The 25,533-nt window shown below is 36.5% G+C and overlaps 1 protein-coding gene and 1 non-coding gene across 14 annotated transcripts in view; both read right to left on the bottom strand.

Annotated features, from left to right (window-relative positions):
- Positions 1 to 25,533, bottom strand: part of CYRIB (CYFIP related Rac1 interactor B) — a 176,736-nt gene that overhangs the window by 10,291 nt on the left and 140,912 nt on the right. For all 13 annotated transcript variants that reach the window (XM_063669070.1, XM_054499210.2, XM_054499212.2 and 10 more), the window contains 5 exons: positions 19,653 to 19,774; positions 10,500 to 10,605; positions 3,842 to 3,978; positions 2,506 to 2,583; positions 381 to 497 (listed from right to left, as the gene is read on the bottom strand). In XM_063669070.1, the coding sequence (XP_063525140.1) occupies positions 381 to 497; positions 2,506 to 2,583; positions 3,842 to 3,978; positions 10,500 to 10,605; positions 19,653 to 19,774 (560 nt within the window). The remainder of the gene's footprint in view (positions 1 to 380; positions 498 to 2,505; positions 2,584 to 3,841; positions 3,979 to 10,499; positions 10,606 to 19,652; positions 19,775 to 25,533) is intronic.
- Positions 16,909 to 17,035, bottom strand: LOC129043308 (small nucleolar RNA SNORA25). Its single transcript, XR_008504400.1, has one exon. It is a non-coding gene; the product is annotated as a small nucleolar RNA SNORA25 (small nucleolar RNA).

Below are 25,533 nucleotides of genomic sequence, written 5' to 3' on the forward strand. Positions count from 1 at the left end.
AACAAGAGTGAAACTCTGTCTCAAAAAAGAAAAAAAAGAAAGGAATTTAGGATGACATAAGTTGTAAGTTTTTGCCTGCACTGGTACTATTAATTGAGAAAGCAAAAACTAAAGAAAGGGCAGGGTTGGAAAAGGCAACCCAGAGTTTGGTTTGGCCGTGCCATCAGCTATCACTGAGGTGTCCACCATCCCCTCCAGAGAAACTGCAAATACGTGGACAGGTGTGCACACGCGGGCCTCAGAAAAAAGTCAGGACTCAACACATACATCTGGGAGTCTGTTGGTTTCAAGATGGTATTTAATGTCTTGGGCTTGCTGAGATCACATCTGCAACAGGGGGATAAATAACAACACAGAGTACCTGCCTAGGCAATGCTTACCTCTGATACAAATTTTGTTGTGGCATCACTCAAGGTTTTCAGCATTGGAGTTGCCTCAGCATAAAACAAAGACATTCGATTTGCCAATTCATTATTTACTTCATTTTCTCCTTCTGCCTGTGGGGAAGGTAAAAGCACTTGATGTTAGTTCACAAATTATTACATACAATAACAATTATAAAAGGACTCAGGCAGGGTGCCTGCCTCAATTACATTTTAGACTCTCATGTATCAATAATACTTAAATATTCTTTTAAAAAAAAGGTTATATTTTTAAAAAAAGATTAACCTCTTCAAAAATATTTTAAATAATATTAAGGAATTTAAATAAAACCTTGATGAACTGTCTACTACATACAAGAGATTCTAAATGTTATGGAGGACAGAAAAATGATTGTAAAATTGTACCCTGTCCTCCATTATGAACAGTAAGTATCCATACAACATCCATGGTAAGATTCTAACAGGTGATAACACAAAAAGGGAGTCAGAGGAACATTAAGTTGGAATAGAAGAAACTAAGGAGAAAAACAGTTATCCTTTTGCAGGTGATATTGGGCAGGTAAACAAGGTATTCCAATCTGGCAGGTTCCAATCTGGCAGGGGAAAGAGTATGTTTTCAAATGATTCCCTAAAGAGTAATTCAGCATATTCAGTGTAATAAGGGGCTGCAACCAATGAAAGATACAGGTTGGGGTCAGACTGTATAGTGCCATAAATGCTAGCTTAAGTTCATATTTTTCTTCCATATGGAATGCGGAGACATTTAGAGTGTTGGATGAAAGGAATGACAACTAAGTCAATTTCCTAAAGAAAATTAACTGATGATCGTGGGCGGATTGTACCAAAATGGAAAAAGACTTGTAGGTCCGAAAATGAGTTATGCTGTGCAGAATGACTGCCAGAAAGAGTGGGAATTAGGCTCTCTGTTGGAACAGTGGGAGGAGGAGATGGAAAGGGGGATGGAGAAGACATTTCAGAGATATTTCACTTGAAAAAAATTGGATTTTACCTGTAATTATTGAGGGTAAAAGGGAGAACCAAGATGACTAATGTCTTTAGCTTTAAGTGACGGCAAGGATGGGTATAGTATAGGATTGGCTGCTTTGCTTTTTGCTTTTATCTTATTTTATGTGGTAGGTATGAAAAAGACAGATGTTAAGGTCAGTCTCACACCAGGAACTGGTCTATGCAAAAATCAAATTGATGCAAATTACAGATGCTTCGTAAAGAGGAATCTTTTCCTCCAACTCAGTGCCTTAGTGCAAGTGCTTCCTAAAATATTTTTTCAAGGAAAAAGAAAATGAATTATAGTCTTTGATATATATTTTTTAAATCTCTTATACCACTTATCATTCCTTACATAGTTACAGTATTTCTCTATTAAACTATCTATTTGAAACAAGGGTTGATCTTTGAAATTTTTCAGACCAATTATAAGGTTCTCAGAAACACAGAGAACAAGTTAATATTTTCCTCCACTCTAGTTTTACTTATGGTGTATTTAGTTCCTGGGAGGTAGAAAAGAGTAATAAACAGCTTAAGAGGAGGATGGTAAGAAGTTAACAGACCTAAAGAAGCCAGAAGAAATGCTATACTAGCCAAGGAGCAGGCACAAGCCATTTTCTCAAACAGCTATATCAGGCACAGATGTGTTAACAAGCCATGACCTCACTATCACCTCTTGCCAGCATTAACCATTAATTTCTTGGAGGAAAACTGACTTGGGTTCAAGATTTCTCTCCAAGAAATTAACCCACGTCAATTTCTCTCCAAGACTCTTCCATTCTAAGAATATGGAGACAAAAAACTCGTAACTATGAATTCACAGAATTTCTGTACAGTTAAAATGAGAGTACACTGCGAAATTTTATAAGGATCAACGTTATACAGATAAGCAATTTTGTTGAAGTAGTTGTGGGAATTTAAGAGACTGTGAAGAAAAACAGGTAAACACCATATGGTTTGTTACAGTTTGCTTTTCCTCCTACAGCTATGGCTGCCCATAATTACTAACTTTATTACTAGCTTTAACACTATCTGAATGAACAAACAAAATAATAAAATGAACAGGCTGAGCACTAAGTTATTCTTACCATCCCCCTAATTCAAAGCATTAACTTACCGGTACATTGTTAATCCTCATACGACTCAATGTTCTTCTATAATAGCTGAAATCATTCTGTATGGCAGGATTTGTCATCTGAAGAAGACATTTGTGGAAAAAAAATGTTATGTACTAAATGCTAATGTAAAAAATTAAGTAAAAAATCTTCAGTTTTAATTAGTATAAAACATTCCATAATTCATAGTATCATTTTAAGAACTAGCACTGGTATAATCCAAGGTGGCTTATAACTGTATTCAGTCCTTACTGAACATATAAAACGAAAGACCACAGGCAGTATACTTTCCCTTTTCTTTTCAGTTAATTTCAGGTAATGTACTAAAAGCTTGTTTATCAAATAAACAAAAACAAAAAGGACTGTTTAGGCACTTGTTTTTAGTTATTACGATAGAAGTATGTAGATATGGTCAACAGAGCACTCCTCAAACTAGAATTTTACATACAAATCTGACTGTGATACAATTATAAAATGCTGAAGTTTGGAATCCAGCTCTTCCATTTTCTAGACAGGGTACCAGAGGCCCTGAAAAATCAAAGGACCTGCCCAGCGTCTCATGACTGGGGTTACTATGGCAGAGTATAAATTGGAACTCAGGTCTCTTGATATGAGACCTAGTGCTTATTCCTTTACATTCATTCTTTTTAACAACAAGGTATTTATAGTTCCTAACACTATAAACAATGACAGAGGAAAAAAGAAACAGAAAGGAAGAAAGCAGGAAAGGAGGAAGGGAGAAAAAAGAAATTTTAGCAACATTTTAATATAAAAGAATGTTGGAAAACGGGGGTAGGGGGTGTGAGCAGAAAAGAAAAAATATTGGAAAAGAAGCTCAACATTTCGTTTCGGAGATTAATTTTTAAACAAGGTTAAATGAAGACTGCTGAGACATGTGGATCACCTGAGGTCAGGAGTTCGAGATCAGCCTGGCCAACATGGTGAAACCCTGTCTCTACTAAAAATACAAAAATTAGCCAGGCGTGGTGGCACATGCCTGTAATCCCAGCTACTCGGGAGGTTGAGGTGGGAGAATCACTTGAACCCAGGAGGCAGAGGTTGCAGTGAGCTGAGATCACGCCACTGCACTCCACCCTGAGTGACAAAGCAAGGCTCTGCCTCAAAAAAAAAAGAAGATTGAGACTGAATACTCAGTAATTTGCTCTTTGCCATGTATCAAAATACCTGTCATAATTTCTAAATCCAGTTTTCCATTTTTATTAAGGTCTAGCAGACATCATTTAAATACATTTTAACAATGTTTCCCGGCTATTCCTCCTAGTACTCATTAAAAGATTCATGATTTTCGTAACAATCAGGGCCAATAGATAATTCTACCTTGAGTTCATCAAATCGGAGTGTGAAATGAAGAATTTCTGCAAACTGTTTAGCAAGAGCCTGCTCTCGCTCTAGATGCTGGGTGGGAGAATATGGGGTACTTGTTAAGGCTCCCAGAAGACCTCTTAATGCTGCTTCTAAAGAAAAAAATTGAAAAAAACATTAAGTTGTTTGTATCTGTGTGATATTTGTTTATTAAAAAGTGAACAATTCATAAATGTTAATTCCCAGAAAAGTTCTCTTAAAAAAAACAGATGATCTAAATATAATAAAACTAATTAAGAAGTTTCAATGTTGCCATTGCTAATGTACTACACACATTCTGAATACTATTTAACAGAATAAAAACCTCAAAGGGACTAATTCAAGGGTTTATAATTCTGTAAACCCAGATTGAAAATAGTGCAGAAGTGAATTTGAATTCAACACCAGGATCAAAGGGCAAATTTTATATTACTTTAATCACTTCACACAGTGTGGAATTTGGTTTTATGAAATGGTAACTATTATCTACAACTGAGTAACTTTCTTCAATGGCATTGTGTCCACACTGTCTGTATATGCCCATGAATCAATTACCAATTTCTCATACTTTCAATACGTCGTTTATTTATAACCACAAACTGTTTGCTTTCAGCTACTAAAGAGAACAAAATATGTGGTTCAATAAGCTTCTTGTCTTAGAACTTGACATCTCAAGACTACAATATAAATATTCTAATTCATTATGTGAGCAAAATGGTCCCTTTGAAATAAGTGCTACTTTTGGGATGCCAGGCTAATAAATACCATGTTTGATAATGGAAGTACTAAATACTAATACTAATATTAAATACTAAATACTAATATTTCATTTCAATATTTCAAAAAGCCATAGAAATCAAATGAATTCAGTTACAGATCACAGAACTGGAAAATGCTGCTAAATTCTGGTCAGGGAAAATAAGAGCTTACAGAGTTAAATTATGATCTGACGTTAATAAATGTCAGATTAATAAACAAATATTGATGATAAATTTAAAACTTTATGTCGGGTCATCAGCCCGTAACTTAAAAAAAAACCCAGTTTTCCTATTTATGAAGATTTACATATGAGTCAACATCTACTGTACACTGAATATAGTCTCCCATTTGATTTTTACCATCAACTATGACATGGTCATTGCAGATGGATCAAAAGAGTTTCAAAGAGCTTACAGCCCAAAGTTATAGCTAGTAAATGCTAGGTATTTCTGACTCCAAAGCCCTATTCTTTCTACCACAATAAACTGTCTCTGAAATAAAGCAACATTGTACGTAGTCTCTGTAACCTTATAAAACATTAACCTCCTGATTACTACCAATAGTACCAATTACTTCTGTAACCCTACAAAACATTAATCTACTGATTAAAAACAATAGTAGGTACTTCCTGAGTGTCTGTTAGATACCAGGTACTGAACTATCTCTTCACAGACATTATTTCTCATCCATACAATAACTCCAAATGACAGCTATTATCCTTTTTTTTTCCAGTAAGTCAGAAAATGTATTGACTGGCTACTCTGTGCCAAGCACTGGGAAAATGGATGTAGACAGACATGCTCCCTGTGCCCATATGGAGCCTTATTATATAGAGAGAAGACAGACAAATGATTACAGTTGTGATATGTGCTGAAAATAAGTACACAGTACTGTGGAAAGGTATAAAAATAAGACCTCACCTAATGGAAGGCCTAGGAAAAGATTTCCCTGAATAAGTGACTCCTGGACTGAGAATGAAGTAGGTAGTAAGGATGAACATGAGTTTGCAGACAGAAAGGCAGGGAGCCAGACCCTGAACTGAGAAGAGCATGACATACTTGAGGAACTGCAAGACCACCAATATAGGAGCACAGAGGGCAAAGAGGAGGGTAACCAGGACTAAGATAATTCATACACAAATAATTTGTGTACCACATTAAGTACTCTGGCTTTGGCATCCTAACGTCCCTAGAGAAATCATTTAAGCAGAGGAGTGGCATCATCAGATTAGCATTTTAAAATGCTACTTCATTTGCAGTGTGCAGCATGGACTGTAGGGGTATGGATGGTGTATTGAGGTGTAACAGTGGATGTGAAGATGATCAATTAAAAGTCAAACATTTTGGGTTATATTTTAAAAATGGTTTACTTCTTCCAAGATTCATTCTTTCTGTTGGTGTTAACTGGAAAACTAAGTAAGAGAGACACCGAACAGAAAAAAACATTTTTACAAAATATTATTATAGTCTGTTAAAGAAAAAAAGAAAAATGCATTTGCCTAGACTTTATCAAGTCTCAGGGTTAATTTCAGCATTCCAAGTTCTCTACCACTTTTGGGACTGGAGTCAGGTCGCTTGGCTAAGTTGGGATGGTCAGTGACCAGTAGTTGCAGAACTTTTGTCTATGAATGGCTGAGACCCTCAATGGTAGATCTACGATGAAAGGGAAGCTCAAGGTGATAAATCTGCTAATCTGCCTTTGAAGCAGCTAGATCAGCCTCACCCCGCAGGCCTGTGCTGGCACAAGTCAGTCCTACTAGCCTACAATGCTCTGTCTCAAGAGAGAAACTGGAGACAACCCCACAGAAAATGTCCCAGAAGTCTCTGGATGAGTTGGAGAGAAAGAGAGGACAAAGAAAAGATGCCTGGGATTGGACTCAGATGAAGCTCCTAAAACAAAACCATGAGATTATGATTTTTTAAAAAGTAGATGACCAGGAGAAAATTAATAGTCTATTAAGCCCTAAGTTCTGGAAGAACCAAAGGAAGCTGGCAGATGAGTGCAGGAGCCAAAACCATAGAAGGAGGTTGCAAGGAAAAGACAACTAGAAGGAATGATAAAGATGACAAATCAGTCCACAAGCTAGGACAGGGAAGAATAACTAGTTGATTAGGAAGAGGAAGCCCCTGGGAAGAGTGTCCCTGTAGAGACAACAGTAATTTATTCTCATCAACTGCCATCTATCTACTCTCAAATCCTCAGAAGAGAACCTGAGGACATGGATTCTAAAGGATTTAAAAGACAACCAAGAGTCATGACCACAATTACGGTGGGCATTTGGGGCCTTTAAAATACATTTTGATAAATTCTGTCCAGTGAAAAGAAGCTAACATGTTGGAGGGACTTACTCATTATGACCCTTGGAGGCAGTCCCTAATGTAAGCCCCTAAAGCATGAGGAAGACTGAGGGGAGACAAAGCAGTTTGTCCTACTGCCTGACCATACAACCTTCTTTTAGGTATCTGCCTCAACAGGAGGGGCTCCAAGGCCTCAGAACAAAACAAGCAAGTACAGAACAAGCAAGTATGGCAAGTTTACTGTAGGGTCCAGCCCCACAGGGTTGGTGGGTTTCTCCTCGTGTGCGGAGACGAGAGAGTATAGAAATAAAGACACAAGACAAAGAGATAAAAGAAAAGACAGCTGGGCCCAGGGGACCACTACCGCCAAGACACGGAGACCGGTAGTGGCCCTGAATGCCAGGCTGCGCTGATATTTATTGGATACAAGACAAAGGGGCAGGATAAGGAGTGTGAGCCATCTCCAATGATAGGTAAGGCCACGTGGGTCACATGTCCACTGGACAGGGGGCCCTTCCCTGCCTGGCAGCCGAGGCAGAGAGAGAGAGGAGGAGAGAAACAGCTTACATTATTATTTCTGCTTATCAGAGACTTTTAGTACTTTCACTAATTTGCTACTGCTAACTAAACGGCAGAGCCAGGTGTACAAGATGGAACATGAAGGCAGACTAGGAGCATGACCACTGAAGCACAGCATCACAGGGAGACGGTTAGGCCTCTGGATAACTGAGGGTGGGCCTGACTAATGTCAGGCCTTCCACAACAGGTGGAGGAGTAGAGTCTTCTCTAAACTCCCCCGGGGAAAGGGAGACTCCCTTTCCCAGTCTGCTAAGTAGCGGGTGTTTTTCCTTGACACTGAAGCTACTGCTAGACCACGGTCTGCTTGGCAACGGGCGTCTTCCCAGACGCTGGCGTCACCGCTAGACTAAGGAGCCCTCTGGTGGCCCTGTCTGGGCATAACAGAAGGCTCGCATTCTTGTCTTCTGGTCACTTCTCACTATGTCTCCTCAGCTCCTATCTCTGTATGGCCTGGCTTTTCCTAGGTTATGATTATAGAGTGAGGATTATTATAATATTGGAATAAAGAGTAATTGCTACCAACTAGTGATTAATGATATTCATATATAATCATATCTAAGATCTATATCTGGTATAACTATTCTTGTTTTATATTTTATTATACTGGAACAGCTCGTGTCCTCAGTCTCTTGCCTTGGCACCTGGGTGGCTTGCTGCCCACATTTACCAGGGCAGTGTAGTTAAACCGTGTCAGCAAAACTGAGTATCTTCAAATTATGCAGGTAATCCTTGCCCTGTCCCATTGTAAGTACGCAAACTGGCAAAGGATCAGGGTCCTTCTTCTGAAGGTGTATCTGTAGTGCTCAGGCCAAGAAACCTTCTCCTTAGGACTGCAAGATTCTGAAGGATCATGTATGTCTTCATAGTTGCATGCTGCTCCATGGTGCTGTTTGTGCTGGAATAGCACCCATGATGGGACATACACCACGAGACCGATGAATTCCCATGGTAAAAATATAACACTTTTTGGTTTATAGTGTTATAGTTGGACAAATAGTCCAACTAGTTTGGCCTATTTTACAATTATTCTTTGTTTATTGGGATATGCTAAAAGACCAAGATGAGCTTCAATAGCATCTGAGCACCATCAAAAGCAATTTAACTATAAATGCAGCCAGAAACCAGCATAAGAAAAGCTGTATATAGTAGACAAGACAACCAAGACAGAAAACCTAGGCTGATTGGGTTATAAAGTGCAAAGCTACAGACTATAGAGACACTTGATTGAAAGACAAATAGTGTAAAATAACTAATACTAAAATTGGGAAAATAAATTACAATTCTTATTTCCAGTAAGAAAAAGATAATTTATACAATATTTCTATCCAAACTATTGTCTGTCTTAACATTACATTTAACAGGCTGTACTGCATCTAAAGGAAAAACAGCAATTGTCTTACTTTTTTTAAGAACATAGGCATTTTTTAAAAATGGAACTTCAACTTCAGAAGTTACAAATACAAATGGCCAAATAGCAAATATAAATATAGTAAGATATTAAAAAACATGAAGCAATAAAAACTTATTACAAACTAGAAAGCACAAGTCCTAACTAATGGAGGCAGAGATGGTTTGCCATGTAGTTCTGGCTCTCTAACATGCAGATCAATTACTGCTAGTTGGAGGCTTTAAAAAAAAAAAAAAAAAAAAAAAAAAACAACCATACAGTGACCAAGTGTTAAACCTGGCAACTAATTAGAAATTTTTAAAATTATGTGGGCCAGACAAATCACATCTTTCAAGTCTAAATTTAGCTTTTGGGTCCCCAGTTTGACTTCAATCTTATAGTATATATCCCCTGGTTTCCGGCTTATGTATTTAAAAAACAAACAATCACAGTATGATTTTCTTATGATTAATTTGTAATGTTTATACATTTCAAAAATTCAAACTATATGGAAGTACGTGTTTTAACTACATTCAAATCGTCCTAATTTCTGACACACATCTATAGTATTCCTCTCCTGTGTCTATTCACTGTACAAAATAAAGTGCTTCACACTTACAACTTTAAAATCAAACAAAGAGCTAACTGGCTAAATCTTACCTGCTCTGCCTCCTCCTCCTCCAATAAAGGGAGTTCCAATTTTGCTTACTCATATTGAAGACACAATTCTGACCTTTGAATAATTTTTCCCAAGCAAGGGAAAAAGCAAACTGTTTTGAATTCTTTTTGCTTTAATAACTCCCTAGACAAGTTTGGGTATATCATTAGCTTTCTATTTCTTTCTTTCTTTTTTGAGACAGGGTCTCACTTTGTTGCCCAGGCTGGAGTGCAGTGGTGTGATCACAGCTACTGCAGCCTTGACCTGCTGGACTCAGGTGATCCTACCACCTCAGCCTCCAGAGTAGATGGGAACACAAGCATGTGCCACCACACTCAGCTTATTTTTGTTTGTTTGTTTTTAGAGATGGGATTTTGCCATGTTGGCCAGGCTTGTCTCGAACTCCTGAGCTCAAGCAATCTCCCAACCTCAGCCTCCAAGTGTTGGGATTACAGACATGAGCAAGCACACCCAGCCTATTTCTCATCTTCTACAGTTTTAGATACATGAATTAAGCGTAACCAGTAAAAATTTCAAGAAAACCTCTTTGATTTCTTTGGATGCTAAAGGGTCCTATTATGAGAAATCACTTGGTAGAATCTCTCTCCATCTCTACAGTAAGTCCTTTTCCCATATATGGGAAAGTAATCCTCAGGCCCTTGGTTAGTTAAACTTTTGTGTTCTTAAAATCATTTAAAATCAATGCTCAGATTCATGTATGTAAAACGACAGATGATGAGGAAAATAACTTGTGGACAAAAATGATCTAAATGAATTAAAAGGCCAGGATTGAGAGAAGATTAACTATAATCTTACAGTCTAACAAGCTTGCTTTACTTATAAAACAGATACTAAGCCAAATTCAGCATTATGAACATAAAAAACTCTAAACTTCTGGAATGAATAAACATCTTTTTCACTAGGGAAGTCACAATTACGAAACTTTCAACTTACCTAACCTCTGAGAAAATTCGTAAAATTTCTTTAATTTGCCTACTAGTGGAACAACTGCACCCCATGCCTTCTCTTGCAACTTCTCATCTGCTGGATGCTGGATTGCCTTCAAAATCCGAAAAATAAAAATAGTTAGATTTAAAAAAAAAAAAAAGGTTCATTTTTACATTAAAATGTAGGCTTTAGCAAACATAGGAAACCTTGGTATAATCTATAAAATATAGAATATTGAACCTAGGAGCGTTGAATATTTTTTTTTTGATAGAGCGTCTCACTCTGTTGCCCAGGCTGGAGTGCAGTGGCGTGATCTCGGCTCACTACAACCTCTGCCTCCCAGGTTCAAGTGATTCTCCTTCCTCAGCCTCCCAAGTAGCTGAGACTAAAGGCACACGCCACCACACCCAGCTAAATTTTTTTATTTTTAGTAGAGATGGGGTTTCGCCATGTTGGCCAGGCTGGTCTCGAACTCCTGACCTCAGGTGATCCACCCACCTTGGCCTCCCAAAGTGCTGGGATTATAGGCGTGAGCCACCATGCACGGCTGAGTGTTGAATATTCTATATTGAGTGCTAAGGGTGAGTCTTCTCAACTCCACAGACGCTCCATAGGAGTGCTAAGAGTGGGTCTTCTCAGCTCCATAGATACTTCAACCTTAGTTAGATACATAACTAACATAATACATTCTTAGTTATCCTTGCAATAGATATGAACATAATGAAAATTTTAAAATGGTCCAATATGTTTGTTAAATATATTATGCCTTGGTGCCCAGCAGATCCACAAAAAAAAATACTGCATATGTTTCCCATATGACAGAGTCTCTTAGTATTTCTTTGTCAAAGAATTATTTTAGCAGTAGAAAAGAAAACTCAAAAAGTAAGACAATAAGATGCCAACTCTGGGAACAGGCTAAGAAATTTCCAATAATTAAAATTCCAGGGTACAAACTAGCATTAGGAAAACTACCTACGACTTAAGAACCTAAATCAAGCTGAAACTGTGATTTAAGAATTGTCGGCTGGGCGCCGTGGCTCACGCCTGTAATGCCAGCACTTTGGGAGGCTGAGGCAGGCGGATTACGAGGTCAGGAGTTCCAGACCAGCCTGACCAACGTGGTAAAACCCCGTCTCTACTAAAAATACAAAAATTAGCCAGGCGTGGTGGTGTGTGCCTGTAATCCCAGCTACTCAGGAGGCTGAGACAGGAGAATCGCTTAAACCCGGGAAGTGGAGGCTGCAGTGAGCCGAGATCATGCCATTGCCCTCCAGCCTGGGTGACAGAGTGAGACTCTGTCTTAAAAAAAAAAAAGAAAGAAAAAAAAAAGAATGGTCACAGACACTTATTCTCTGTAACTAAAATCCTATCCTATTCTACATAACAACTTTTCTCAGGCTTTCCTGAATAAGATAAAAAACTAGTTTCAAATCTGAAAGGGAAGAAAATATAATCTAGAGATCCTTAATATAAATGACTTCTTCTATACCCAGTCTTTCAAATCATTAAGTAATCTTTTCTGAATAGAGAGGGCTATTTCCAAAAATACATTTTTTTGTCTTTATCTTTCATTTGCCTATAGATGTTTTTTCTACTCCTTTACAGAAGTTAACATGTTTTTCAACAACCTGATTTACTTTAATATCTTGAAACAAACTAAACATACCATCTGAAATTCAGAACTAAAGCAGGGACCTGCTTATAAACACTATCAAGAGGTTATATGACATGTCTCGATACTCCCAAGGCACTAGTATTCTGACTCCACCCACACAAAAAACAAAAAATCAGGAAAGCAAAATAAAATTAAACCCAGACAGATCTAAACGATGCTCTGAACAAATTAGCTGTAAACTGAATTAATGGGCTATATACTGGTTAAGAAATTTACTTTACAAGCTTGGCACCATTTTCAAATTGATGTTTTATTCAATATTTTTAAATGATGCTTAAACCCAATAGAAGCCTGAAGTCAATCCTACTTATGTCATTAATCTAGAAATATTGTAATATTGAAGAAAATCTGACATTACAACATGTAACAATCCTTTGTTCACATTCTATAGTAATAAGAACATTTCAAAGAGACCTTGATATGCTGATATATATGAAAAAAAATCCTTTGGCCTCAGGCCCAGACTTGGTAATGATTACTATCAGGTAGTAAAAATTTGTTTCTTGTATTTGTTATTCAGCAAACAAGTAAATAAGCCTTTCTGTCTGGTGGCAGCCATCAAATAAGCCAAGATGGGTACACACAAGTCCATCCTGGAGGCATGGAGGAAGAAGTAGTTTGATGTAGTGTGCTTTCACTGATGGTCCATTGCTGGCAGTACCATCAGCTCTCTTCTCTCCACAGAGATCCTGGCCCCACCCAGCCCAATAAAGTCTGCAGACTAGGCCACACAAGGTTATGTCATATATAGGATTCGTGTGTACTGTGGCGGCTGAAAATGCCCAGTTCCTAAGGGTGCAATGTACAGGTAGCCTGTCCTTTACAGTGGTAATCTGCTGAAGTTTGCTGGAAGCCTTCAGTACATTGCTAAGGAGTGAGCTGGACACCACTGTGGGGCCGCGTCCTGAATTCTTACTGGGTTGGTGAAGATTCCACGTACACATTTTTGAGGTTTTCCTCATTGATCAATTCCATAAAACTATAGAAGAAGTCCTGACACCCAATAGATCACTATACCAGTCTATAAGCACAGGGTGATGCGTGGGCTGACATCTGCCAGCTGAAAGAGCAATGGCTTGGATGGTCCCTAAATTCCACAAAACTGTGTCTGGTTCTTGCCATGCAGCTTGGAGAAGGTACAATACTCTCCAGCTCCACCTTCACCACTAATGTATGTTTGTATAATTAACATCTAATAAACAATTTGGATAGTTATGTCTGTTTACAGGTGTTACTTGTCAAAAACAGTCTGCAATTATTTCATGAATGCTTTGTCAAATCATAAAACTTAAAGTGATAGTATGTCTTCTTTCTAGTAAGATAAACTTTGGAGTTACATGTCAAGTGTTTAAAACATGCTGTGTGGTGCAGGAGGTTTAAAATAAATCCTTTAACTAGCTCTGCAGATTTGTCTGGTGCATGTGATTAATCTTACAGCTTTGTTGGGGTGATGGCAACACTGTGCTGGTTTACTTTCAAGTGGCTGGGTTTGGCAAATACAAACTTTTTAAGTTTAGTTTTGCTTTAGACATTTGTAGAGTGGAAGGAGGATACCTTAACCCTATGTCGTGATCATATGTAGAAAAACATGAGCTCAAATAGAATCCACATTTTTGAATTTAATCTATTGTTCCATTTGTATGACTCCTGTTTCTGAGAGAAAAGCTTCCAAAAATGCCACCATTTCTCAGAATAATAAACGTGTTGCAAGAGGCTTTTCTTAGGAATGAAACAAATCTGGGTTAACCTAAACAAAACTGCCTCAGTCTCCACAGTAGCATTTTAAGTTCACATAAAAGTTCCAATGCCTTAGCTCTATAGAAATCAATGGAGAGTAGTCAGTAGGGCTATTTACACTGGTGTATTGTGAAACTGAATGTTATATAAATATGAATTATTAACCTTAACTTTTACAAACTACTAATCAATGCTAGGATGGGAAGCCAGTAAGCTTTAGATAAATACCTTTCAAGTATGAGGGTAGAAAAAGTCAACTTTAATCAAGTTTTTAAAATACTTATCAGTAACACTAATTTGTGACCATTATGAATCCCTTCAGTCACATCGGGGAAAATAGTTGGCTATTCAGAAGTATGTACATCATTCTTAGACCAGTTAGCCTTACAAATAAAAACATCTTGAGCCAACCCACTCTGTCCACACTCACAGGCTACAGAGAAAAGTCATAATTGAAGCCAATATAAGTTCCTGGTTTCCAATCTAACCGTATGTGTTGTGTGCAGTTATTTTTCTTGTCCCTGCTCAAACTACCCTAAAATCCTTATCATTCCACAAAGCTGGAACATCAGGTATGTGCCAACATTTACATACCACCACAATGCATTGCATTTGTTTTTATCACGTTTTTCCATAGACTAGGCTACTGTCTCCCAGGGTAAATTTGAGTGTAAAGGAAATGCAGAAAAAGAATTGCACAATTCTTCTCAATTCTGGATTTGCTGGCTTTAATTTAAATACTCGTTTCTATGGACTAATTTTTCTCCTATCTTCTCTATGGGATTCAAAAGGCTTGGTTAACTGATTTCCAGGGAATATTCATAGAAAGTTCACAGAAGTTCTTGAGATCTAAATTCCTTTCTACTAAAAAAAAAAAATAATAACTTAAACCATACATTTTGACTGTATATAGAGATTGTTCAACTAAAGGAATAAATGTCTATTAAACTAAAAATAGTAACAACAACAAAAAAGCAAATAGACAAAAGTTAAAATTTTATTTTCTTCTCTTAAAGAAGTCGATTCTATTTTCTTGCAAGGATCTAAAAATCCTTTTCTAAATATCAATTCATTCTCACAATAAAAAAATGCTCTAGCAAATGTCACCCATTTTCATAACTGGACAGAGATAACTATTTCCCTGGCCTTGCCTTGTCTAGATTTAGAACTGAAGACACTGGCTGCTCTCTTATAATAAACATTTTATGGTTCTTCCTTATACTTCTAATTCCTTGTCCTCTCACAATAATCTACTGTTAGATAAGGTTTTGGGTCAACACCCATTATAGCCCAACATGCACAAGGGCACTTAGTAAACGTCAATGGTGAGGTTATTACGGAGCAGGTATAACTCATTTTCAAAAATGTTAAAACTGGCTGGGCACACTGGCTCACGCCTGTAATCCTAGCACTTTGGGACGCTGAGACAGAAGGATCACTTGAGGCCAGGAGTTCAAGACCAGTCTGGGCAACACAGCAAGTCTGTCTCTCTGTCTGTCTCTCTCTCTCTCTATTTATTTATTTATTTATTTATTTATTTATTTTGATGGCATTTCACTCTTGTTGCCCAGGCTGGAGTGCAATGGTGCAATCTCAGCTCACTGTAACCTCCGCCACCCAGGTACAAGTGATTCTCTTGTCTCAGACTCCCAAGTAGCTCGAATTACAAGCATGCGCCACCACACTTGGCCTCTTTTTTTTTTTTTTTTTTAAAGTAGAGATGCGGTTTTACCATGTTAATCAGGCTGGTCTCGAACCCCTGATCTCAGGTGATACACCCATCTCGGCCTCCCAAAGTGCCAGGATTACAGGTGTGTGCCACCAAACCTGGCTATTTATTTTTTTAAAATTTACAAAAACAAAGTTAAAACGGTTATGGACATATTACATTAATGGAAAGTACTTATTTCCCTCTAGGTGGTTAATCCTAGACAATAAGCATTGTTTATTTAATAGATTCTATCTTAAATCAAATTTTATTCTATTTAACAATGTTTAAAAAATTATTTAAACTAAAATATATTAATATATAATTCAACATCATTAGCATAGTAATAATAAGAAAACTCTATGTTAGCTTTGTATCAGACACAGTGCTATGCTGTTTACATGGATTGTCTAATTTTATCTTCATAATAACTCTGTGAATTGCTTCCACATTTTTGACTATGAATAAGGCGGCCATACCAGTTTTTACACTGACATTTCCTCTTAAATTACAGTTGTTTGCAATGTTTTATAAAATATAAGTACCTGGTGCAAGAGCACAAACAATTTTATAGTTTTTTTTTTAAATTATACTTCCAAACCAACCTCCAAAAAGACTACCCATTTTACAATACTTCTTGCACTGACTGAGATTACTGTTTCTTCACAAACCAACCAACTAAAACTTCTTCACAGTGATGTGCACTTACTAGCATAGCTGACCATTTTTTCTGTTGTCTGTGCTTTTTTATGGGTAGAATAGTTGGCTGCTCTAAGTCTTATTAATTAACACTATTAGGAATTTAATTATTGACCTATGACTGTTGTAACCATCAGTTATTTGTATATTTGGTGTATATTCATCTTTTATTTGTACCTTCCTTTCTTAATTTGTTTCTCTACTCTTCAGAAATCTTTTCTCTTTGTATCATTAAACCTGCGTCAACTTCTCAACAAAAATTTCAACTGTTTGAATAGTTACATATCTGTCCCCGATCTACAGTAGATTTAAATGCAGCTTTTCAGTTTTTTAGCTTACATATTTTATATTTCAATGCCTATTTCTCTTTTATTACTTCATTTATCAACGTTTAACAATGGTACCTTTATAAGTTGTTTCAAGCCTGGTAAGATGTATCACTTACCATTGCTTTTTACTTTTCCCTTATATTTTGGTGTTCTTCAATGTTATTTTTCTATGTAAACTTTCTCTTTTCTTTTAAACTTGGAGACACTTACTTACTTTCTCACATCACCAATCATGGACTATTTTTGAGTGAGCTATGCATGGCTATGTCTTGTATTTCCTCAGGAAAACAGCACTATTGAGTGACTATGGTATCCTATGCAAAACTTCAATCTCTGGTCATAGCATTACGAGATCCTGGTTTCACAGCCCTAGAAAGTCTCTTTGATATATCCTATATATAAACTTTTCTACCACTATACTCTATTCCAGAAGATTACAAATGAATCTTAATATGCATTCAATCAAATCTATAAACAGACTTTAGAGAAAACACTATTATTATTATTATTTTATTGTAGAAAGCCTTCCCACACACAGCAGCAGAATAATTCTCCCAATGGGAAGTACTGCAATTAAAAAAAAAAAAAAAACCCCGGGCTGGGCACAGTGGCTCATACCTATAATCCTAGCACTTTGGGAGGCTGAGGCAGGAGGACTGCTTGAGGCCAAGAGTTCAAGACCAACTTGGCCAACAGAGCGAAACCCCATTAAAAAAAGCCTAAGAGTTCTATATTTTAAAAAAAGATGAAGAAAAAAAATGAAGAAGAAAAAAAAGAAAGGCTGGGCATGGTGGTTCACGTCTGTAATCCCAGCACTTTGGGAGGTGGAGGTGGGTGGATCACCTGAGGTCAGGAGTTCAAGACCAGCCTGGCCAACATGGTGAAACCCCATCTCTACTAAAAATACAAAAATTAGCTGGGCATGGTGGTGCACGCCTGTAATCCCAGCTACTTGGGAGGCTGAGACAGAATTGCTTGAACCTGGGAGGTGGAGGTTGCAGCGAGCCGAGATTGTGCCCCTGCACTCCAGCCTGGGTGACGAGAGTAAAACTCTGCCTCAAAAAAAAAAAAATCAAACAGGTAATGAACAGCGTTTGTCTCTAGCGAGTAAGATTTTTCTCTTCATAACAACAAGCTTTAAAGAAGTTTAATGACCTAACACTTATAAACAATTTAAACTAATTTGTAGCACTGATAACCATCATAAAAAAATTTACCAATTAATTAAGATCCTACTAAATCATTTAAAACTTTCACTTCCACAAATGTTTGATTTTTCAAAATACGTTTAAATGTTTAGAGAACTTGAATTTCACAGAAATGGTTCTATGCCTTAGTTACTGAAATCTTAAGGTTTTACTTAAGCCAATAACATTGCCAAGACCAAAGCCCTTGTATTTATTTGTTCAACAGCTAACCGCTTACTAAGTGCTGTAAGTTTACAATGTACTAGGTGCTGATAATAACAAAATATATAAGAAACCAGGTTTACCTTCCTCAAGCTGGAAGTACAGTGGTACAGACATAAACACTCAATAGTAATGGTTTACCTCCCCCCACCCCCGCAAAAAAAAAAAGAATGGTTCCCACAAAAGAAACTGTGTAAAGTGGGCAAAAGAGTAAGAGGAAGTAGGAGATTATTGGGGGGGGGGGGGGGTGTTGAAGAAAAAAATGAAAGGAAGGGCATTCCAGACAAAAACAAAGGAAGGGTGCATATCAACAAACAGAATTCACACCAGAATTTCCCTCAGTTAATGACACTACGATCTGCTATTGTAAAATAAAAACAAGGGCTAGGCATGGTGGCTCATGCCTGTAATTCCAACACTTTGGGAGGCCAAAGCAGGGGGGGATCACTTGAGGCCAAGAGTTCAAGACCAGCCTGGGCAACATGGCAAAACCCTGCCTCTATTTGTCGGGGGATTAGCCAGGCATGGTGGTGAGTGCCAGCTACTTGGGAGACTGAGGCAAGAGGATCACTTGAGACTAGCAGGTTGAGGCTGCAGTGAGCTGTGGTTGCACCACTGCACTCCAGCCAGGGTGGCAGAGCTAAACCCTGTCTCAAAATAAAATAAACACCATGGAATCATTTAACTCTCTCTCTTCCTTTACCCTAAACATTTGGTCAATCACCAACACATGTTTTGAATCACCACCTTCTGGTGTCTGCACTTGATTCTGCCTTCACTAGTACCCCAAATGTCAAAAGAGAAATCAAGGTGGATATGGAATGTATGCCCCAAAGAGTGACCTTGATGACCTCTGCACTCTTTGTTATAGACAATAATAAACAAAACAGAGGATGGGAAGAATCAAGAAACACAGCACGGGCAATGGCTTCAAGAAATGCAGTAATGAGAAGGGGAGAGATGAAGGCCCAGGGGACAGGGAGTTCCTCTGCGTAGTTCTGGACACCTAAACATGGACGTGCTACGGGGAAGAATTCAGTAAAAGAAAAAAGATAGAAGATTTAATTAAGAGAAGAAATAATTAAAAGAGTAAAGTTTCAGAACAGGATGAAGAACAAAGGTAAAGAAGTCAGTCTTGGAAAGAAGCAGGGACACAGCTTCTTCTGAAAAACAAAAGAAACAAAAAATGAGATGAATGCAAACCTGAAAAAGTTCAGCAGTTTGGGAGAGGAAAGTTGAGGGAGACCACACTACATATTTTCTTTGTGATGTAAAGTCATGGGGAAGCTGTACTGACTGTAAGGATGATTTCCACTTTCTCCTAAGAAGCACCATATAAATACTGCAAATTTCAGGTATAAGAGCAACCCAAAAAGTAAATAACATTTTCTTAATGTACAAAAACTACCTATTTATGGAATACAGTTTTTCCTTTTATGCTCATTTCACTGCAATCACTTCTGAAACAATGCCAAGTGAGCATCCTTCAAATATAATACTTAATATGAAATACAGAATTCTGAAGTCTAGAAAACAATAGAGATTAAAAAGAGGTGGGACGGTAAGTTTTAGTTAACTAGAAAATACATAAATGTGCTTTACCTCTCGTATTTCGTGGCCAGCTCCTCTGTATGATTGCAAGTCCTCCAAGATGCCTTCTGCATCTTTTAATACTACATTCACCTGATTATAAATTTCCTTCTCAGACTCTGTAGGCTGGGCATCTAAACAGCAGGAAAGCACAAGAAAATTTACAGTGACATGAATTTTTTAAAATACATGTGTAACTCTAAGCAATTAACAACCCAAATTTCCAAAGATGAGTTAATTCTAGTTAATGTTGACTTTGAACTTTTTAAGAAAAGACTAATACTTTTTCCATAGTTCTACATTTAAATGACTAGTTTGAAGTTTATAGATATCACAGAAAACAAGGGAACACCAACATTATTAACTTAGTTTAAGTTCCAAATTAGTACTTGGTATATTAAACCAATCTGAGAATTATAATTAAAATTTTTAATTGTGATAGTTTTAACAATCACTTTTTCTACTACATTCATCACTATCACTGCAAATGCATCAGAAATCACAGATTTTAATGCAAAAGAAAGCCTACTAAAACATGTTGCTCATGTATAGTTTAAGACAAACTATTTTTATTTTCCTATAAAGTTCATTTTACTTTTAATGACTGAGTTTTGATATAAAAAAGTAAAAAAACTTTAATAGTTTTTAGGTGCTCACCCCCTTTTCCAGGAATCACTTCGAAAGTGTCTCAACACATATGATATTATAGGTTAAAGAAGAGAGGATATCTATATCTAACAACAAACCCAAGAGAGTATCACTGAACTATTCTGCTGATGAACAGAAGGTCAGGAATCCTGTGCAGAGGAGTTCAAGTTATAAAACTGCTCCACAATTACTCAGCTGCTGGAAACTAGATACTTTAAGCTACACTACAATACTATTACTGAAATTTTGAAATACTAAAGAAAATCTGAGTTCCTACACACTCGGGAGTAAGAGAAAAATGAAGGAAGAATTACAGTTATAAAAAGCAGAATCAAGGACACAAACATATGGGCATTTTCACCACCTGTGGTGTTAGCTGCAAAACATATGTTAATGAATGACTAAATCTGGATTTCTCACTGCTTGACTCAAGTTAACAGAAATCTTGCTTTTAATAATACTGGTCATTTGTTTCTCTAAGGACAAATCTTTTATATTTTAAGAAAAAAGGTGGACTCTAAGAGGAAATGAAGATTTCTTCACAAATCTTTCCAACTAGGCCACATTCAGCACCACAGGTAAGGCATAAAGCACTTAAAATCATAAACATTATGATTATTGTATTTTAGAGAAAAATGACTGGCAGATTCCTCCATGCTAAAATTTTCTCTTATGAGGGAAAAGGAATCAGTCCAAATTTATAAGATGAAGTAAGAACGTTTTTAATACTATCACACTGGTCTTTAAGTTTAAAAATATTTTAACAAACAAGAAGGTTTTTGGTAAATCTTTGTCTACCAATCATATAAAATTAGTTAACTAGACTTTTCTGCTCCTTTCTACTTCACCACAAATACACAATTTCTTTATTCCTTTACTTAGAACATTGTAAAGAAACTTTGTTTACACATGAAACTGGGAGTAAAGATCCCTAAAAACTGTAACTTTACTTTGTGCTTGGAGCAAGTCATAATTCAATTCTACCTATTAAACCTGCCAAATAGTCAAAAATATACAACATTTTTTTTTTAAATTCAATAATTACATTACCAAATTTTAAACTCAACATATGTAAAACAGTACTACAGCAACAATAAAGTAACATTCATATGTAAAGTCAACTTAAGAATGTATTTACATATCTGTTCCCTTATTTTTCAAATTTCTTTTCAGAAATCATTTTTTAGGAAGAAAATACTGTGACAAAATAATTATACAAGAGGATCCAATTGAAAAATTAAAAAGACTCTCTATCCAAGGCTACAAAGGTATTATCACTAGGAACAAATACTGATATTGCAACTAAATGGTTAGCTTTCTTATAGATCAAGCTTTGCTATTTAGCAGTAACAATTTACTGCTAAATATTTTACATTTAGCCAGACCATATTTTCCAATGTAATAGTTAGACATACACTCTTTTTAAAAAAGCACACTTCATAACTTTTATACTTACATCAGATGCAGTAGAGAAAAATATGTTTTACATGCAAAAAACAACAATCTTACACTTTTTCATATGGAATTGTGAAACTACAGACATAACATCAATAGTAGACACGTATTTAGTTTGAATTCATGAAGTGGGAATTCATGACAAAGGACAATAGTTTAGCTATTATATATCAAAGGTATCTGTGAAGTTTGAAAATGCTAGACTATGTATTTTAGGTGTGGTGACTAGCTGTTAACATAAAAATGTGACACTGAGACTTAACATACAAACGAAACATTATCAAGTAGACTTAAGTAGACCTTGTAAGTGGTTAATAACTAGTAAAGGTTTAATAACTACCAAGAAATTTAAAAATAGAGGAGAAGATTTAAGTTTCCCTTTAGGGTGAGAAAAACACCCAGCACCACAATGATTAAACATTTTTTAGACTGTCACAGGAAAGTCACATTTATAATTTTGAAAGCTGCTGAAGACTGCTATAGAAACAAAGACAAACAGAAAATAGCAAACAAGTAAGCACTACTTTACTGAAAGCAAGTCATGCAAAAGGGTGAAATACTAGGAAGGGGGAAAAGCTGTATAAAACAAAGCTTTTTATTTATTTTATTTTTTTTTTTCAAAAAACGGTACTATATAATGCAACCAAGACTTGTCACTTTGATTTTCCATAGAAAAAAATGGCTTTACTATTTAAAAAAAAAAAAGTACCATTTAGTCAGCTTACAAAAGGACATTCAAAATTGCAAAATAATGTATCTACTACTGAGAGTAGACATATTCATCACTCATCAAGCTTAGTTTTTAAAGCTGTTCAAGGGAAATTAAGGCATGTTTCAATTGTTCTTATTGAAGGTAAATTAAAAATTTTAGTAACTTCACACTAATTTCCTATAGGGTGGAGGGTAGAAAAAGAGTCACTAAATATAACTGCTAAAATTGAAGTCGTTATAATATGAAAAGAAGCAAAGATTAACTATGAAATGAAAAAATAAAAAGTCAACATAAAAATTATAATTGTGATAAGGGGTCTTTCTGCTTTAATTTTACATTAATTCATTTAATAAACCTATGCAATCTATCTCGGTAAGTTACATCAAGACAGAGACCAGAATGTACAGTACGTACCACTGGTACATATGTAAACTCAATACCTAGATTTTCTGTAATACATTTTTAATGAATGAGAGGGTACAGAGACATAAATAAATAAGCCTCTGGCATGAATTAAAGGAGACTACTATGCTTTTTGATCTCTGAATAAATAGGATCCTATATCATTTTCAAAAAATAAATATAAGAAAGATGACACCAGAATAAAGATATTTCAAAGTACAGGGCAAAACCAACTGAAACTATGCAAGAGATAAATGAAAAAATAAGTTAGAGTAGGTCCCAATATTTCTAAATGATAAGGGGGAAACAAGTAACACAAAGGACACAAGAACTATAGAGGAAATGCATGACTCAATGGAAAGGCACTATAACAGAATCAGAGAAAATAAATTCTATTTCTCCCTTAACAAACGACTACCTCTATTTACTCTCCTATTTTGATTTCCCTGGAGGTAAGTGAGTCAAGTTTAAAAAATACTTACTGAACTTCTATCATTTAAAAAGCACTATGCTAAGATTGGGAAAGGACACAAAACTAAATAAAAGTCTCTTTTCTCCCAAGAACTAGAATTTAGTGAGCTAGCAGATATAGGAGTTACTGAGGGTAAAGATTTGTCATTAGAATAAGCTATAAATTAACACTGTTGTTATAAAATAGGAAATTCCAGCAACTAGAAGAGGCTATGCAGGCCCCCATTCAGTGCTTTTTTTTTTTTTTTTTTTTTTTTTTCCAAAGACAGTCTCACTCTGCTACTCAAGGTGGAGTGCAGTAGAGCAATCACAGCTCACTGCAAGGGCACACATCACTATTCCCAGCTAATTTAAAAAAAAAATTTTTTTTTGTACAGATAAGAGTCTTGCCATGATAAGAGTCTTGCCATGTTGCCCAGACTGGTCTCAAACTCCTTGACTCAAGTGATCCTTTTGCTGTAGCCTCCCGAAGTGCTGGAATTACAGCCATGAGCCACTGCACCTAGCTCGATTGAGTGCTTTTTATATGCTGTCAATAGCATAACTGCTGCCAAATTTTATGGAGCAATTTTGGGATTATATTTTAACTGAACTATTACTAAATAAAAACAAAATAAAATCTTATCATATAGGTGTAATCTGTTCTAAGGAAAAAATCCTTCTATCAAGACTAAACGTTTGACTGAATGCAGAATAACATTTCACGCCTTAAGGTCTCTGTCCACGTTGTTCCTTCTTTCTACTGTCCTTTACTATATTAGTTCAAAACATTCTAATTCACTCTCCAAAACCCAATTCAAACATCACCATCAGAAAGTCTTCCATGATGGGCCAGGTGTGGTGGCCCACACCTGTAATCCCAGCACTTTGGGAGGCCGAGGCAGGTGGATCGCCTGAGGTCAGGAGTTTGAGACCAGCCTGGCCAACATGGTGAAACCCCATCTCTACTAAGAATAAAAAAATTAGCTGGGTGTGGTGCTGCATGCCTGTAATCCCAGCTACTTGGGAGGCTGAGGCAGGAGAATCGCTTGAACCCAGGAAGTGGAGGATGCAGTGAGCCAAGATCATGCCATTGCACTCCAGCTTGGGTGACGGAGAGAGACTCCGTCTCAAAAAAAAAAAGGTCTTCCATGATGATTCTCAATCTACTCACTGCCATTTAAAGTTAGTATCTTCATGAGCTACACATTGAAAATAAATAATTTAAGTAAAACTGAGTTTTCTGGCAGGTGGGCACCTGTAATTCCAGCTACTGTTGGGGACTGAGGTGAAAGGGTCACTTCAGCCTGGGAGGTCAAAGCTGCAGTGAGCTGAGATCATGCCACGGCACTCCGGCCTGGGCGACAGAGACTGACCCTGTCTCAAAAACAAAACAAAACAAAATTATGAGCTTTCGTTTCTATCCTCTCCTACTAGATTGAGAGCTCCCAGCATGTATGGGTTGTATCTTAGTTATTTTGCATCCCCAGCACCTACTGGCTGGTATACAGGAGGCAAGGCATAAATGTATGTTGAACTGAAGTGAAAAACAGTTACAGGGGTCATGAGAGGAGCAAGTTAAAAGAATAATGATTTACTTTAAAGACAATCTTAATTTTGTAAACTACAAGATTCCATTAAATTATGGTTCAAATGCACTAGAGTATGTCATTTGTATATAATATGATACAAATAGCCAGGTAATCTGCATGAATTATTTCTATAGTTACCCAACTGCAGAGACATATTGGGATAGACTTAACCAATCAAATTAATAAAACAGTAAAACTAAATTACTCTGGTGACATGAATATTAAAGTGCATCTAGAAATAAACAATGTAGTAATAATTACTCTAGCAAAAATAATGTGGCTTTAAGTTATTGAGAATCAGCAGATAACTATGTTGGCAATTTTGAGTCTGGTATAAAGCAGTATAAAACAGTTTAAGAGAATACCCATCTGATGGGCCAAGGTCACTATAGTAGCTTATAAGGTAAGCTTTTACAAATGCGTATTTCCAAAAAGAAGAAAAATATACAAATGGATTAGAGATTAAATTAAGATAATGCCAATGTTAGAATCAAAAGAAAATGTATCTAAAAATCTAAATAAGAAATAACAATGGGTAAACTCTAGTTTGGTATACAGTATGCTGTCACTAAATTTCATTTATAGTATACCAGCAAGTATAAAGCCAGAAGATCTACATTGGCTGATATAGGCA

The sequence above is a fragment of the Pongo pygmaeus genome, chromosome 7 (genome assembly GCF_028885625.2).
Source record: "Pongo pygmaeus isolate AG05252 chromosome 7, NHGRI_mPonPyg2-v2.0_pri, whole genome shotgun sequence".
NCBI lineage: Eukaryota > Metazoa > Chordata > Mammalia > Primates > Hominidae > Pongo > Pongo pygmaeus.